Source organism: Podarcis gaigeae (assembly GCF_964106915.1).
Source record: "Podarcis gaigeae genome assembly, chromosome: Z".
In the NCBI taxonomy this organism is placed as follows: domain Eukaryota; kingdom Metazoa; phylum Chordata; class Lepidosauria; order Squamata; family Lacertidae; genus Podarcis; species Podarcis gaigeae.
The window spans coordinates 19,494,249-19,512,221 of NC_139691.1; the positions used below are offsets into that span (position 1 = coordinate 19,494,249).

Consider the following 17,973-nt stretch of genomic DNA (forward strand, 5'->3'; position numbering starts at 1 on the left):
GATCCCCGTCCAATTTTCACCCTGGGAGTTGGATATGAGTCCGCCCCCACCGCCGCTATCTCTGGATGCCCAAGGCACGCCTTGCCCTTGCGGCTCTGCGGGCAAACCCCCTTGAACTCTTCAGCGTCCTTCTTGACTACGCATTGTTTCAGGGTGCCCAGCTGTTGCCAGGTCTTTCCTATCGGGACTCCCCTGCCCTGTAAGCCGAGCAGTCGCTCAGCCGCTGTTCCTCGTCCTTGCGCCCGTGGGGCAAAACTAGGCTTGCTGGGGGGCTCTGCGCTCCGGGGGGGGGGGGCGGCGGCAGGAAGTCCCCTCTGGGGTGTTGCCCTCCAAGAGGTTAGCATTTCAACCTCCATTCTTCCGCATCCCCAGGTTTCTTTGGAGAGATTGGCTTCTCTAGTTGGGAAGATGCCACGTCCGCGCAACTTCGTGCCGTCCCAAGTGGACGGAGCAACTGCGGGTGCGGATAATGCCGAAGCGGAGCAGGTGAGTTTAGGGGGAGGGAGGCCTCGTCATCCACTCTCCCCACACCCCATGCTGAGGTGCTCTGTCTGTGATGAACATCCTACCACCCCAATCTCTTGCTTGAGGGCAGGTTGTGTATCAAGCGATGTCTGTCTAGGACTGCTCCTGGGCAGCACCCTTCTGGGCCATTTCTGCAGTGTTGTTTTGTGTGTGTGTGTGTGTGTGTGTGTGTGTGTGTTTTAATTGCATCTTTATCTCACATTTTTCTCCAAGGAGTGCTAGGTGGCGTCCATGGTTCTCTCCTTCCTCATTTAATCCCCACAACAACCCTGTAGGGTAGGATAGCCGGAGAGGCAGGATCTGGACCCTGGTCCCAATCTGACACTAACCATTCTCATATTGCTGGCTATGCATGTGTTGAGAGGGGAAACCTCAGAGGTCTAAAAAGATATCAAGCAGGTTCATGGAGTGGTTGTGAGTTATGAAGGGATAGGTAGAACCTCCATGTTCAGAGGCAGTGTACCACTGGTGGGCAGCAGGGGAAGGCTCTTGGCTCAAAGCCTGACTTGTGGACTTTATAGGGGCATCTGCTTAGGAACACAGGAATGTGCCCTTCTACTGATACCCTTAGCTCTGTTCCAGAGAACTGCACAGCCCTGCCTGCCTGGTCTGTGTTTGCAAGGACAAGGCTTTGGGTTTAGGGGAAGGGGTGGTTTGAGGCAGTTCAGGTGAGGGCCCTTGTTGAACACAGGCCTGTTTTGGCTAACCTCTCTTTATCTTAGGAGCTGAGCTCTCTGGCAAAGCGACCCCAACCCCCCGGGGCTTGCCGAAAGCGTCCTGCATTTGGGGATATGACCAATGTAAGTATGTGCTCTTCTTCCTGGGGGTAGGGTTGGGGTGACCCACTGCCTGTGTTGTGACGGTGCCATTAGCAACCTGCCTGCCTCTCCACCCCTCTTAACTTGTCTGGGAAGAATGGATCCTTTCCCACTGTTGTCCAGGGCTAAAAATGAATTAGCTGTGGGGCAGCCTTTCTAAAACCAGGAGGTTGCAGCCTCCATCAAAGTGGATGTGTGCAGGTAACGGCCTCTCTGCCTCTCCCCTGCAGGCCCACACGTCATTACAGAAGCAAGGGAAGAAGGAGGTGGCCAAGAAAGCCTCAGAGATAACAACTCTGCCACAAGTCACAGAGAGCAACGGACACGTCGTGAAAAAGTGAGAGGTTGAGCACATGTTGGGTTGGGGTGCCCCCATCTCCCCTCCCACCACTTCTGGGATCTACCCCTGTGTCATGAAAGCACAAAAAACCCTACTAAGTGGTCTGGAGCTGGTGGCACCTAGCCAGGCGTCGAACCAAACTGTGGCACCAGCCTCTCACATGTCAGTGGCTTTTTGCCTGTCTCTAACAAGGAGAATGGATCGCATTGATGGCTGCATGTACCACCTGCTTAGGAGAGGCTTCTCTCTGCCTCTGCTAGGCTGGTCTATGTTTACTGAAGAAAATATAGCAGCTTTCCTCCCTGTTCCATCACAGATGTCTACAAATGTTGTGGTTTCATTTCCCATCCCCCACAATCTCTCTATTTTCTCAGTTGAATCATTAGGTAAGAGAGGGATAAGTGGTTAGAGCACTCACTGCCCATGCAGAAGGCTCTTTTAACACTGGAGTCATGCCTGTCCCTTGTGGCTAACTGAGGTGCTTGGGGTGAGGCATTCCACCCCAGCCAAGCAGTCCTAATGTCCCATTACAACTCTGAACTATCCCTCTGTCCCCTTTCAGGTCTCTAAGCAAAGCTGCCTCTGAGGAAGCACCACCAAACTCTGACCAATTTGCTAAGAAGGGTGTGATTCAGGACGAAGAAGCGGAGATGGACCATTCCCTGACATCGGTGGATCAAATGGCGTCGGCACTGAACCCCACTTGCTCTGAGACAATGGAGGTGTGTCTTGATCAATGGCAACTAGCCACAATGGCTGTGCTCTGCGTCCATGGCTGGAGGCAGCAAGACTTCCAAATACCAGCTTCTGGAAATTGCAGGAGGAGAGAGTGTTGCTCTTGTGCTTTGGTTCTGCCTGAGGGCAACTGGTTGGTCCTGCCTTTAGGGCAACTGGTTGACCACTGAGAACAGGAACTTAAAACTCAGGACAGAGGTGCTCTTGGTCAGTCAGAAAGCAGAACAGGGAATAGGGGTTCAGCTTGTCCTGGATTGGGGTCACACTCCCCCTGAAGATGCAGGCTTGCACTTTGGGTGTGCTCCAAGACTCAGCCATGAGCATGTCTGCTCGGGTCTCCGGGGTGGACAGGAGTGCATTTGCACTAGTGCACCAGCTGCGCCCATTCCTGGAGAAGTCTGATTTGGCCACAGTGACACATGCCTTAGCTATATCCCTTCTGGTCTACTGTAACACTCCCTATGGGGCTGCCTTTGAAAAGGGTTCAGGAACTCCAACTGGCTGTTTTAATTCAATTAATGTTCTCAGATGCAGGAACAAAGTCTTTTGCATGGTAAATCCATTACGTCCTGTAGCTTCCAGAATCACAGCTTCAATTTTAACAAAAATCATTTTCAACATTTTCTTCAAATCCTTATGTATCACATCCCAGGCTTTTTAAATAATTTTACATTGCCACCACATATGGTAGCCTCTCATACGCTTTACCGGCCTTTCCTGCTTCATCTCCATCACCGTCAAAACTTCCCAAATCAATTCACACAAGGTATCATTTTTATTATAGACCAACCTTACTTTCCCTTGTATTTTCTTCAAACCTCGCACCCCAGCCTTTCCAACCTTAATAGTTTGTGCATTCACCTCTCTAAGTTGTCCCACAGCCTCTGACAGTAATTTAGTATTCTCCCAAACTTGAAAAGCTGCCTAAATTCTTAAATTCTAAAAGCAAGTCAACTACGCTGTTTAGTTTCAGCATTGAAATTTTTGCTTCTGGCATTTCTGGTTCAAGATGGGGGCGGGGTGAGTTCTTTCCCCTTATCCCAGCTTCCTTTCCGAGATTAAATTCCAAAACAAAAAGTTCTTTCCCACCAAGGACAGTGTGCTTTTATTTGTCAGTACTTTGTCAAGGCCATTTAACTAGACTCAGTAAAATAGCCCAGTACATTCAGCCTCCTCCCCCCGCCTTCCACTTTAGTCACAAAAATGAATTTTAGCAGATCTAACAATTATATATCTCCTTAATATCCATTCATATCAAAATAGTTTTGAATTACCAATATACATAAAACTGATTCATTCTAAAAATTAATTCAGGCCAGTATTTGCAATGAATATTACAGTCCTTTTTTATTTTCTTGAATCCGCAATTATTCTGTTAGGTTAGATGTCTTCAACACTCTGAGGGCTCAAAGACTTCTTTACCAAAGATTGTTGTTGTTGTTTAGTCGTTTAGTCGTGTCCGACTCTTCGTGACCCCATGGACCAGAGAACGCCAGGCACCTCTGTCCTCCACTGCCTCCCAGTTTGGTCAAACTCATGCTGGTAACCTCGAAAACACTATCCAACCATCTCGTCCTCTGCCGTCCCCTTCTCCTTGTGCCCTCCATCTTTCCCAACATCAGGGTCTTCTCCAGGGAGTCTTCTCTTCTCATGAGGTGGCCAAAGTACTGGAGCCTCAGCTTCACAATCTGTCCTTCCAGTGAGCACTCAGGGTTGATTTCCTTCAGTATGGAGAGGTTTGATCTTCTTGCAGTCCATGGGACTCTCAAGAGTCTCCTCCAGCACCATAATTCAAAAGCATCAATTCTTCGGCGATCAGCCTTCTTTATGGTCCAGCTCTCACTTCCATACATCACTACTGGGAAAACCATAGCTTTAACTATACGAACCTTTGTTGGCAAGGTGATGTCTCTACTTCTCAAGATGCTGTCTAGGCCTGTCATTGCCCTTCTCCCAAGAAGCAGGCGTCTTTTAATTTCGTGGCTGCTGTCACCATCTGCAGTGATCATTGAGCCCAAGAAAGTAAAATCTCTCACTACCTCCATTTCTTCCCCTTCTATTTGCCAGGAGGTGATGGGACCGGTGGCCATGATCTTCGTTTTTTTGATGTTGAGCTTCAGACCATATTTTGCGCTCTCCTCTTTCACCCTCATTAAAAGGTTCTTTAATTCCTCCTCACTTTCTGCCATCAAGGTTGTGTCATCTGCATATCTGAGGTTGTTGATATTTCTTCCGGCAATCTTAATTCCGGCTAGGGATTCATCCAGCCCAGCCTTTCGCATGATGAATTCTGCATATAAGTTAAATAAGCAGGGAGACAAAATACAGCCTTGTCGTACTTCTTTCCCAATTTTGAACCAATCAGTTGTTCCATATCCAGTTCTAACTGTAGCTTCTTGTCCCACATAGAGATTTCTCAGGAGACAGATGAGGTGATCTGGCACTCCCATTTCTTTAAGAACTTGCCATAGTTTGCCGTGGTCGACACAGTCAAAGGCTTTTGCATAGTCAATGAAGCAGAAGTAGATGTCTTTCTGGAACTCTCTTGCTTTCTCCATAATCCAGCGCATGTTTGCAATTTGGTCTCTGGTTCCTCTGCCTCTTCTAAATCCAGCTTGCACTTCTGGGAGTTCTCGGTCCACATACTGCTTGAGCCTTCCTTGTAGAATTTTAAGCATAACCTTGCTAGCGTGTGAAATGAGTGCAATTGTGCGGTAGTTGGAGCATTCTTTGGCACTGCCCTTCTTTGGGATTGGGATGTAGACTGATCTTCTCCAATCTTCTGGCCACTGCTGAGTTTTCCAAACTTGCTGGCATATTGAGTGTAGCACCTTAACAGCATCATCTTTTAACATTTTAAATAGTTCAGCTGGAATACCATCACTTCCACTGGCCTTGTTATTTGCAGTGCTTTCTAAGGCCCATTTGACTTCACTTTCCAGGATGTCTGGCTCAAGGTCAGCAACCACACTACCTGGGGTATACGAGACATCCATTTCTTTCTGGTATAATTCCTCTGTGTATTCTTGCCACCTCTTCTTGATGTCTTCTGCTTCTGTTAGGTCCTTTCCACTTTTGTCCTTTATTATGGAAATCTTTGTACGAAATGTTCCTTTCATATCTCCAATTTTCTTGAACAGATCTCTGGTTCTTCCCATTCTATTGCTTTCCTCTATTTCTTTGCATTGCTCGTTTAAGAAGGTCTTCTTGTCTCTCTTGCTATTCTTTGGAAATCTGCATTCAATTTCCTGTATCTTTCACCATCTCCCTCGCATTTTGCTTGCCTTCTCTCCCCCGCTATTTGTAAGGCCTCATTGGACAGCCACTTTGCTTTCTTGCATTTCCTTTTCATTGGGATGGTTTTCGTTGCTGCCTCCTGTATAATGTTACGAGCCTCCATCCATAGTTCTTCAGGCATTCTGTCCACCAAATCTAAATCCTTAAACCTGTTCCTCACTTCCACTGTGTATTCATAAGGGATTTGACTTAGATTGTATCTTACCGGCCCAGTGGTTTTTCCTACTTTCTTCAGTTTAAGCTTGAATTTTGCTATAAGAAGCTGATGATCTGAGCCACAGTCAGCTCCAGGTCTTGTTTTTGCTGACTGTATAGAGCTTCTCCATCTTTGGCTGCAGAGAATATAATCAATCTGATTTCGATGCTGCCCATCTGGTGATGTCCATGTGTAGAGTCGTCTCTTGTGTTGTTGGAAAAGCGTGTTTGTGATGACCAGCTTGTTCTCTTGACAGAACTCTATTAGCCTTTGCCCTGCTTCGTTTTGATCTCCAAGGCCAAACTTGCCAGTTGTTCCTTTTATCTCTTGACTCCCTACTTTAGCATTCTTTGGTGCCACTTCTTTGGTGTCACTTCTATAAGGTCTTGTAAGTCTTCATAGAATTGGTCAATTTCAGTTTCTTCAGCACAAGTAGTTGGTGCATAAACTTGGATTACTGTGATGTTAAAAGGTCTGCCTTGGATTCGTATCGAGATCATTCTATCATTTTTGAGATTGCATCCCAGTACAGCTTTCGCCACTCTTTTGTTGACTATGAGGGCCACTCCATTTCTTTTACCGGTTTCTTGCCCACAGTAGTAGATATGATGGTCATCCGAACTGAATTCGCCCATTCCCGTCCATTTTAGTTCACTGATGCCTAGGATGTCAATATTTATTCTTGCCATCTCATTTTTGACCACCTCCAACTTACCCAGGTTCATGGTTTTTACATTCCAGGTTCCTATGCAATATTTTTCTTTACAGCATTGGACTTTCCTTTCGCTTCCAGGCATATCCGCAACTGAGCGTCCTTTCGGCTTTGGCCCAGCTGCTTCATCAGCTCTGGATCTACTTGTACTTGCCCTCCGCTCTTCCCCAGTAGCATGTTGGACGCCTTCCGACCTGAGGGGCTCATCTTCCAGCGTCATATCTTTTATATGCCTGTTGTCTGTGTCCATGGAGTTTTCTTGGCAGGGTTCCTGGAGTGGCTTGCCGGTTCCTCCTCCAGGTGGATCACGTTTGGTCAAAACTCTCCACTATGACCTGTTCATCTTGGGTGCCCTGCTCGGCATAGTTCATAGCTTCTCTGAGTTCTTCAAGCCCCTTCGCCACGGCAAGGCAGTGATCCATGAAGGGGTTACCAAAGATAGCGTAGGTTTAGAGGATAAGTCCAATCTTTGAGATTGATGTAAGCAAAAGCAACATGCATTCTTTTAGTTCTAATAATTCATTAGTTATCTTCCAAAATGAGTTTCATTCACACTTCACTTGCATATATTTCATGCCTATAGCACCAGTAATGGGAGCGGACTTCTTTTTTTCACTCCCAGTTTTTTGCCAGATTGTCCAAATTAATCAATTTTTCTTCACCTTCCAAGCAGTTCAGTGTCTGGAATGTTGGCAGCTTGTGGCTGGATTCAGTGGTTTTGCATTCCATAGAGCTGTGCTAGTACTTAGCCTGTCGGCTCCTTTGGCTCCCCCCCCCCCCAAACTCTCTGTTCCTTTTGGGACAGAGGCAGAGAACAGACAATCTGCGGGGCCTCCGTGAGGCTGCAGGACCCTGAGGCACCCCAGTGCTCTCTTGGGGTTTTGGAGGGAGGTGTGTCACCCTCGCGCTCTTCCCCTCGCTCTGTGAAGCCAAATCTGACGGGGCCATCAGATTCTCAGTTCAGTTGCCATTTTGCGGAAACCAGGAAGTCCACTTCTCTGCAGCTTTCATGGCTTGCAGACATTGATGGATGTACATCAGAACACAGGAAGTTGCCTTATAATGAGTCAAACCAACCATTGGTCCATTCAGCTCAGTATTTTCTACACTGACTGGCAGCAGCTTTCGTAGGTTTCAGGCAGGGGACATCCACAGCCCTATTCTGAGATGCCATTAGGGATTGAACCTGGGACCTTATGCATTCCAGGCAGATGCTCTTGCCCTGAGCTGCTATCCTTTCCTGTCCGCTGGATGGCTTTAGGCATCTGCTCAGAAGCTTGTCACATAACAAAGGTCATGCAATGGGCCTTGTGGCTCTGTGCACTCCACACCTCTGTGCAGTTCTGCCTGCATCCAGAGCCCGTGGACTTCCCCTGCATTTAAGCCCATGTCTACAGACCCAGCTGCAAGTTACTGCAATTAGAAGCCCACCAGTCCCACACTTAGGGGGGACGACTGATGAAGGGCTGTAGCTCAGGAGTAGAGCTCCTGTGTACATCCAAAGGGTAGAGCTGAACTAAGTTCTCTGAAGCTGGTTTTATTTCCTCTAAGTAGAAAATAAAGCAGTTAGAAGCCTGGAATGTGTTTCTCTCCCCCTTTCTCTGTATCTATATTTATACACTCATACTTTAATGTGCAGGTCGTGCCAGTCGACAACAATGGCCAGCCGGGCGACCCTTATGCCAACTGTGAATATGCCTTGGACATCTTTATGTACATGCGGGAACGTGAGGTAGTGTGGGGATGAGCGCTAGGGTGGTGGTTGTGCTTTCCTTATTCCACAGCTCAGCCCCTGGAACAAAGGAAGCTGACCAAGGGGTGCGTGAGTTGAAACTGCCAATATTGGGGGGTTATACTGTCAAAGGCAGTGTGCCTCTGTGTAATTCCAGTTTCCGCGAATCCAAAGAGAAGCCATAGTCGGTGCAAATTCTGGCACCACCCATGTGATAGTTGCTTTGACCTTTTGCTTGGTCCTAGAACAAGGGCTGTTCTTCGGTAGTCCTCTTCCCTGTGGAAGTTTGGGGTGGCTTCTGGGGGTGGGCAGGGGCACCTGGCTGGCACAGCTCCTTCTCACCTATTCCCTCCTTTGCAGGAGAGGTACTTGCTGCCAGACTACATGAAGGATCAGCCTGACATCACCACAGAAATGCGGGCCATCTTGGTGGACTGGATGGTGGAAGTGCAGGTGGGTGTCAGAATGGTAGAGTTGGAAGGGTTCTCCAAGAGCCCTCTAGTCATAGTTTAGGGAAGTTTTTAATATTTAATGCCGTATTGTTTTTAACACTCGATTGGGAGCCGCCCAGAGTGGCTGGGGAAACTGAGCCAGAAGGGCGGGGTGTAAATAATAAATTATTATTAGTCCAACCCCCTGCAATGCTGCCTATGTAGGTGGCATCCATCCAAACGACACAGTTCATGTCCTCCTGCAAGTGACTGAGCCTAGTTGGGTAAGGAAGAAAGGAAATAGCAAAAGGTCTGTTTGGGACTCAGTGATTCATTTTCCATGGAGGGAGTTGTCTGCAGTTGCAGTGTAGGATGGGAGCTAGTGCATCCTTTCGCACTCTTCCTGCAACATTGTCCGTTGACCCTGAAGTTCTTGGTCATTGGATTGGAGCACTGCAATGTGGAACAGAAGGTGGGAGCAAGTTCAAATCTGTTCCTGGTGGGAAATACTATACAGGGGGTGGCAGCTCAGGGGCAGAGCTGCTGCTGCTGCTGCTGCTGCTGCTGCTGCTACAGCATACAGGGGGCCCAAACTGAAAGAAACCCTTTTCTGCCCAAGAGCCATGCTGGGTATAGACCAGCTGCCTGCTTTTGTTTTTTGCCTCTTAACATCCTGGCAGGACCAGCTTGCCTTTAAAAATAACACAGCCCTCAAGTTTCTATCCTTTAGGACTTCAGTTAGGGTTAGGAAGTCTTTGAGCAATGTGTAACCTGGCTTATTTTGCCTCCCTCTTCAGGAGAACTTCGAGCTCAATCATGAGACACTTTACTTGGCGGTCAAGCTGATGGACCACTTTTTGGCGAAAGAGACCACCATGCGAGACAGACTGCAGCTCATTGGCTCCACAGCCATCCTCATTGCCTCCAAGTTTGAGGTTAGCCCAAGCAGCAAGCCACCGTGATGCATGCCTTAGTCACCTCCCTTCTGAACTACTGTAGCATACCCACTGTAGGGCTGCCTTTGAAAAGTGCTTGGAAACATCAGCTAGCCCATGTTGGGGATGCGGGATGGGGCCTTCTTGGTGGTGGCTCCTCTCAGACAACTTAGAAACTCTCTCCCTGGAGAAGCTAGACTGGCTCCTTCCTTGCTGTCCTTCCACAGGCAGGTGAAGACTGGGGAACTGACTGCTTTTAAGGAAAGGACTGGCACTGTGTTGGTTTTTTGTAGAGTTTTAATAGTTTTGTATTCCCCACCCAATCCTTCCCCTCTCTCCCTGCAGGAGCGCTGCCCACCCTGCGTGGATGACTTTCTGTACATCTGTGATGATGCATACGATAGAAAGGTGCTCCTCTGCACTGAAAAGAGTATCCTGATAGCGCTCAAGTATGACATCAACATCCCCATCGCTTACCGCTTCCTCCGGCAATATGCCAAGGTCAGTAGCAACCCTCGGGTTTGGCCCCTGTGTTTGTGAAACATTACCTGGGCCTTTTCTTGTCGGCTAGGCCATCATCAGAAGATCCTAGGTTCAATCCCCAGTGGCATCATACCCCTGGTAGGAGTATGAATGTCCCCTGCCTGAAGCCCAGGAGAGCTGCTGCCATTCAGTGCAGGTAGTACTGAGCTAGATAGACCGATGGTCTGGCTCGTAAGGCAGCTTCCTATATGAGGCTCATAACAGCGACTGACACAAAAGGTGTATTTGCTGTTAGGGTCCCATTTGGATTTGAATGATCTGAGTCCTCCTTTGAGATAGATGATAGATAGATAGATAGATAGATAGATAGATAGATAGATAGATAGATAGATAGTTAGTTTTCTCAATGTATTTTTATTTAAAGAATTCTTGGTTACAAAAGTATGAGCAGTGTCTTTCATTTGTTGAGACATTAGTATTACATTAGGAAGAAAAGAGAAAGAGGTGGAGGGGGGAAAGGAGAGTTGGGGTGGGGTCGGGTGGCGATGTTTCTATTTTACTTAATGTATGTGTGTGGGTTTGTGTCAGCTTCGCTTGTGCAGGTTCTCTGCTATTCGCTTGTGTTCCTTTGGTTGTGAGAGAAGTTGGGGTTGGCCTAGGGAGCGGTTGTTCATTTGTGATTGGCTGTGGTGATCTTCGTTTTCATATGGGAGTGGGTGGGTCTTTTGGATCAGGTTAGCCATATTGATTTGTATGCTGTTGGTGGATTTTTGTTGTTGTCTTCTTGGGCTGTGTATGTGATAAAGCGGAGTCATACCGGGGTGATGGCCTCATCTTCTATTTGTCCCCGTGTCAGTTTCAGTTTATTGGTTAATTTTTCTAGTAGGGCTGTTTCCCATACTATTTGGTACCATTGGTCCATGCTTACTCCTGACAGGTCTCTCCAGTGTCTGGTTATGGTGTTTTTGGCTGCTGAAAGTAGGTGGGTTATGAGTTCTTTGTGGTGTAAATGGGCATTATTGTCTTGGAAGATGTTTAGTAGGGCCAGTTCTGGGGTAATTTCTAATACTTGCTTAGCTATCTTACATATGTCTCATATGGCTGTTGTCCAGCATAGTTGAATTTGGGGGCGTTCCCACCACATGTAGAGGTATGTGCCTGTGGAGGTGCACCCTCTCCAGCACTTAGGTGAGGTTCTTGGGCATATTAGCACTAGTTTTCTTGGTGTTAGGTACCATCTGTAGGTGAGTTTCAGAGTGAGTTCTTTCCTTTTTGTTGATATGAATTTAAAGGGGGGTGGTGGTTAGACCATATTCTACTCCACTGGGTGGGGTTAATCTCATAGCCTATGTTGTCCTCCCATTGTTTTTTAATTGTGTCTGAGGATTCATGGGATTTTGGAGTGGTATTTTGTATATTGCAGATACCATCCTTTTGCCGTGTCCCTTTGTTGTTCGGGGAGGAGGTTTCCGAAGTTGTCAGGGGCCTAGTTGCTGCTGATTTTACTACTGGATTGTTTAAGAGGGCATGTACGGTAATTGGTGGTGTGTTAGCCAGTGCCTCTGGGTGTCTTCAAGTTTGTCTTGTATTTCTTGTGTTGACAAAGGTTTGTTATTTTTATAGAAGTTTATTAAGTGATATAAGCCTTTGATTTGCCAGGTTTTTATCTGGAGGTTTTGTCCTGCGTGGTCGAATAATGGTTGGTGTGCCAGGGGAATTAGTTAGGATGGGGTTGGGGACAGTTTGCCTATTTCTTCTTTCCATGCTTTGAGCATGATCTGTGTGTGTTATGTAAGTGTGCACCTGTTGAATGTTGTGGGGATTTCCCTTAGTTTATTTGGGAGGAGTGGGTATGCTGTGGTGCAGGTATTTTCAATTGTGTCCCTCTCTAGGTGTATCCATTGTTTTTTCTCATCTTCTGGTATATATGGGATTATATAGCATACTTGGTTCGGAGTGTAATATGCTTCTATGTTGGGGATTCTCCATCCTTCTGAGGAGGGGAGGTGCAGGTATTTGGGGCTTATTCTTGTTTTTTTATGTGAGAATATAAATGAGTGTAGTTTTTGTCTGCCATTTGCAGAGTTGGGTTGGGGGGATCCAGATTGGGAGGGTTTGGAATAGGTAGGTTAGTTTTGGGAGGGTGATCATTTTGATCATGGCTATTTTGTCTGAGAGAGTGAAGTTCATATTGTTCCATCTCTTTAGCTCTTTGTTAATTGTCGCCACAAGGGCTTGTAATTGTGGAGGTATAATTTATTGAGGTTTCTGGTTATTTGTACCCCAAGGCCTCTGAACTTGGTGTGGTTTTATCTTGGTGGCGTTGGTGAGTTCTTTTTGGGTGTGAGGAGGGGTATTGAAGCACATAGCTTCTGACTTCTGACAAAATTTACCTGTAGGCCCGATACTGTTGCAAATGTGTTGAGTTCCTGATTAGGGATGTTGCTGTGCTTATGGCGTCTGGTATTGTGACCATTAGGTCGTCTGCGAAGAGCCCTAATTTATAGGTTCTGCCTTTTATTTCCACTCCCTTGATGTCTGTGGCTGCTCAGATTTGGATTACTAAAGGTTCCAGAGCCAGGATAAATAAGAAGGGAGACAATGGGCATCCTTGTTTTGTGCCTCTTTGGATTGCTATACAGTGGTACCTCGGGTTACATACACTTCAGGTTACATATGCTTCAGGTTACAGACTCCGCTAACCCAGAAATAGTACCTCGGGTTAAGAACTTTGCTTCGGGGTGAGAACAGAAATTGTGCTCTGGCGGCGCGGTGACAGCGGGAGGCCCCATTAACTAAAGTGGTGCTTCAGGTTAAGAACAGTTTCAGGTTAAGAACAGACCTCCGGAACAAATTAAGTACTTAACCCGAGATACCACTGTAGTATTAGAGTCCATATTGTAGTCCTGCATTTTGCTGAGGCTTGGGAGTATATCTGTTTGAGGATTTGTAGGGAGTTGGGGCCAAACGTCATGTTAGTTAAGCCTAAGCAATCAAAGCTTTGAGGATGTCTAGGGACATAACTGTCAGTAGGAGTTTAGTTGCCTTGCTGTGTTCAATCAGGTTCAGTAATTTCCTGATGGGGTCTGTTATATTGCAACCAGGGACAAAGCCAGTCTGATCTGGGGCTATTAACTTGTGTAGGAAGATTTTTAGGCGGTTGGCCAAGATTGATGTGAATATCTTGTAGTCTTAGTTTATTAATGAGATTGGGCGATATAATTCTACTTTGAGGCTGTCTTTCAGAGCTTTTGGGATGGAGACTATTTTGGAGTACGTCCAGGTTTAAGAACTAAAAGGGACTAAAAAAATTCTGTACCCCTTTCTTTTCAAAAAATAGAAATGAGGGTGGAATAGAAAATGAGATAAAAATAAAAACGAAATGTAGAAAATAGAGAAAAATAATTTAGAGAGGGGCAGATTATCTGAGTTGGCGTGGCGATCCCAGGGCTCTCTTCTGGGCACCACCATTTTTATTTTTAAAGGAAGGGTTTGAGGTAGAAATAAAAATAAAGATAAAGTTGTTTTTTAAAAAATAAATGTAAAAATAAAAACTGAGGGGGTGGAAAAAGCGGGGGAGAAAAAGGGGGTTGTCTTTAAAAGGAGAGAGAGAGAATAGTAAGAGGGGAAATCAAAAATATTTGAAAATTAAAAATAGTGATGATAGTGTTTTTTAAGAAAGGGTATTTTTTCCCTTTCTTAGTGGGAGGGTGGTGACCACACAGCGCTCTCTTTGTGTGGTTTCCTTCTGGCTCCCTGCTTGTTCTTAGTGCGCCAGCCGCCTGGGAAGTAGGTTTCAGTTGGGCCTGGGTTCAGCCGCGTGTTCCTTCCCAGCTTCCCTGGCCTTCCCGGCTTTCTCCTCCCTCTGCTCCTCTTCTTCGGTGGTGGTGGTGGTAGCAAGGTCGGGGCTCCTCTCTCCCTTCCTCCTCTTCTCCTCCCCCTTTGTCTCTTTGCCTCTGAGGTCCCTCCGGCGTTGGAGCTCTGCTGGGTTGTTGCGGAGGGGGGAAGGCTGTGGCTCCCTCAGTAGGTGCACCGGGTGCCCCCGGTTCCCACACTGGTGTTGGTGGAGGCAGAAGTGGTGGAGCCTGGGCTCCTTTCTCTCCTTCCCCTCCTGTTTCCGTGCTGGCTCCAAGGTCCTCCTGACCTCAGAGCTCCAGATGGCCAGGTGCTCTTGGTCCCAGCTCGGTCAAGGTTGCTTGGGGGGGGGCTGCGGTTTGCTCGGGGCACCCCCGGTTCCTCTCCGGTGTCGGCACTGGCAGCAGCAGCCCAGGAGCCAGCCAGGTAGCGTTGTAGGTTCTGGCTGGCTTCAGGAGCTGCCTGCTTCCATGGCATCTGCCATGCTGCCTTCTGAGCCCTCCTTTGGTGAATCGCCCCTCCTTCCATGGGTGGGGTGTTTTAGTCCCTCCATTTGAAAAATATTAGTGGGTTTTAGGTTTTGTTGGCTTCACGCTGGTTTTAAGGTAAGTCACTTTGAGTTACTTTTCTTTAAAAAGTAAAAATAAGTGACAGGTTTAAATAATGATAATAATGATAATAATGGCCTTGGTTTGTCTTGGATGTTTTCTTTCTGTCTTTGATCAGGGTGCTAGAATCTGTGAGGGAAAGGAATTGGGCTTCTTTGGCTGCTAGAGCTGGCAGGTCTTGTTCCTCCGGCGCACAGGCTGGAGAGATCTACCTCATGGGGCACATGAAGAGTTGGCTAAGCCCCACAGGTTGCTGTGAATCTAGGCTATACAGGCCATAGCTCAGTGGTGGAGTGTCTGCTTTGCATGCAGAGGTTCCCAGGTTCAATCCCCACTAGCATCTGGTAGGGTAAGTGTAAGCAGTACACTGTAAGCAGTACTGTGTTAGATTGAGGGTCAGCATAAGGCAGTTTCCTGTTTCATGGCTCATAACAGTGACAGCTACCAAAGGCACATTTGATAGTCCCTTCTGACTGCTGCATAGCTGTCAACTTACAGATTTGAAAATAAGCGACCAGCAGCCTCAAAAATAAGGGATCAGCAGCCAAAATAAGGTATTTTCCGGGCACAGGTATGTTCAGCTTCTGAGCCCCTCCAAGCGAGAGGCAGAAAGCCCAGCCAGCAGCCAAACGAAGCCTCATCTGTAAGGGACAGCAGCGGAACATGGCGCTGGGATAAGGGACTATCCTGCCAAATAAGGGACGCTTGACAGCTATGGGCTGCTGTGACCTCTTCTCACAATGGCTTCCTCCTTTCTCACTCTCCATCTCTGCAGTGCGCACAGGTCAATATGGAGACTCTGACACTGGCTCGCTTCATCTGCGAGCTCACCCTACAGGATTACGACTTCGTACAGGAAAGCGCCTCTCAGCTGGCTTCCGCCTGCCTCTTTTTGGCACTCAGGATGAAAGAGCTCGGGGGCTGGGTGAGTGGGTGGCCTTGGAGCAGTGGCAGGGAGGGCAGGGCCTTGCAGCTGGTGGCTCCTGAACCTGGCAAAGAGGCTGAGGCCCTCGAAGCAGGGCTCCCTTTGGGTGGGGCAGCCAGAGCCAAGTCAGAAAGCTGCCAGAGGAGCCTCCAGTTGTGTGAATCCTCAGGCATATCAGGGTAGGGCAAAGAGGCCCCTTACTCACTCACTCTCTCCCAACAGGGTCCCACACTAGAACGTTACAGTGGCTACAAAGATAAAGAGCTTTATCCTCTGGTGAAGAAACTCAACTTCATGCTGACCTACAAGCACGATGAACGACTCAATACTGTGCACAGCAAGTACTCCCACCGGTAGGGCTTTTTCTTTCTGCCCCCTGAGCTGCAAAAAAAAATCTGTGCTTAAGCAGAATCCTTACTTGGCTACTCTCAGTGCTGGCAACCAGGGCCATTATCCCACTTTTGCCTTGTCTCCAAGGAAGGAGAACTGTTGGAGGAAGGAGGATGGGCTTGGAAAAGGCAGGCTGTAGAAATATTGTTATTGTACACGTCACCTTTTCTGATATGGCCTCAAGGCAGCTTACAGATTTTTTATAAAAGCTAAAAACGTGGAGGTGTGTTTGGGGGCAATTGTTAGAAAACAACTAAACAATAATAGGATTAAAACTATATAGATGTATAAAATATGCACGCCCTTTCCTTAAAAGCAGTGAGTTCCCCAAAGCCTGTTGGAACAAAGAAGTCTTCACCTGCCAGTGGAAGGAGAGCAAGGAGGGAACCAGTCTGGCTTCTCTAGGGAGGGAGTGTCACAAAACTGTGGTGACTTTGTTCTTTTAAAATCTGGAGAGACAAGTGATATTCCGTGTTCTATAGGACTTTCAGTAAGACGTTGGAGACCAGGTCTGGGTTTACACACCTTTCATGTAACATTTATTTCATATAATCAAGCATACGTGAATATCTTGGTACCAAAAGGGGGGTACCTTCATGTAGGTTGTAGGTTTTGGGTTGTAGCAATTGTCCCAGCAACACTGAGGGCATGCAAATGGGTCTTTTTTATAGTCTCCTTTCCCATTGCCGTCCATGGGTTGTCTGCAGAAGGGCTGTCTCCACCGTTCTTCTCCTGTTCTCCTCCTGGACTATCATCAAAAAAACCCTTCTCAGTCATACTTCAGAGCAGGCAGACAGTATGTTCCGGACCTTTATCTCATGTCCGTGGCCCACTGCCAGTTCCTCCCTGTTTTTGTTTGAGGCTTTTTGCTTTCAGTAAACAACACCACTGTCATACATTCTTCTTTGATAAAACTAGTTTTTCGCTTCGCTTGCCGGCATATCATGCTCTGCAAATTCTCCATTTTCTTTTGGGCCTAACGTTCATACTACATACTCATGACAGGAGACAGCTCCCTGAGGTGTCTGGGAGCAGCGTGCCTGGGAGGGTGGTAGGATGGAGAGAAGGGCCTCCCCTGAATATCTCAAAGCCCAGGCAGGTTCATATGAGGGAATACAGTCTTTCAAATAGCCTGTGAGCTAAGCTGTGAAATACTGGAGCTGGCTCAGTAACATACTCAAAAATGTGGCTGTAAAAAAAGACTTGGAAGGTGAAGTTCCTTCTCAATTCTAAAACTGAAACTTCAAGTTTTGAGTGTTGAAACTGCTGCTGTGAGGTGGGGCCTCCTAACAGTTCCCCCCCTCTCTCCCTTACAGGGTCTTCTTTGAGGTGGCCAAGATACCCCCCATCAACATGCGGAAGCTGGAGGAAGCCTTGCAGAGCTAGCTCTTCCTTGGCAGGACCCAAGGAGGTGCCTTGGACGTTCTTGTGCTGAGGTGCTGCAATGCTGTTTCACTGTAGATGACCTGTAAATAGACATGTACTATTAGCCCTAGAGAACCCCTCCTCTTTTTGTAACATAAATTGCAATTTAAAAAAATATATTTAAAAAATGTATGGTGGGTAGTGGGGGAAAATAAAACATATCACTTTTGCTAAAGATCGGGTTTTGTAGGAAAAGACAGAAGTTAATAAAGTGTATTCAAGTGCACCTTGTTAGTAGCCTTCTTGGGCTTGTGGCACCCCTTTTCTCAGCAGAGACCAATGGGTGGTCCCATATTTGGGGTGACGGATGCATGCAGAGTGTTCCTTCAGTTGAATGGGACCAGGTCCTGGAAAATAGATTTTGGGGAGCTCTCATCTTCCCTTCTCTTCTGGCCAGACTGCTTGGACCTGAGCCTCTCAGCACAAGACACTTCCTGCTATTTTGCCTGTCTGCCTTCTGGGCTACTGTGCAGCTCCATCAACAAGAGCCTGTGGCCTGTCCTGCTTCTCCCTGCAAGTGATGGGGCCTGGCTTCACCTGCCCACCCAGGGCAGCATGTCCCTGAT

At 47.3% G+C, this 17,973-nt stretch overlaps 1 protein-coding gene across 1 annotated transcript; it reads left to right on the forward strand.

Moving 5' to 3' along the window:
• The first annotated feature begins 50 nt into the window (after window positions 1–50).
• On the forward strand, window positions 51–17,633 carry CCNB3 (cyclin B3). The gene is given in 13 exon segments (XM_083722359.1): window positions 51–199; window positions 373–394; window positions 397–486; window positions 1,248–1,325; window positions 1,574–1,680; window positions 2,246–2,405; window positions 8,263–8,355; window positions 8,716–8,808; window positions 9,584–9,721; window positions 10,067–10,222; window positions 15,443–15,592; window positions 15,815–15,945; window positions 17,299–17,633. Coding segments are annotated over 13 exon segments (1,422 nt in total). The 5' UTR covers window positions 51–65; the 3' UTR covers window positions 17,369–17,633.
• Window positions 17,634–17,973: the final 340 nt, after the last annotated feature.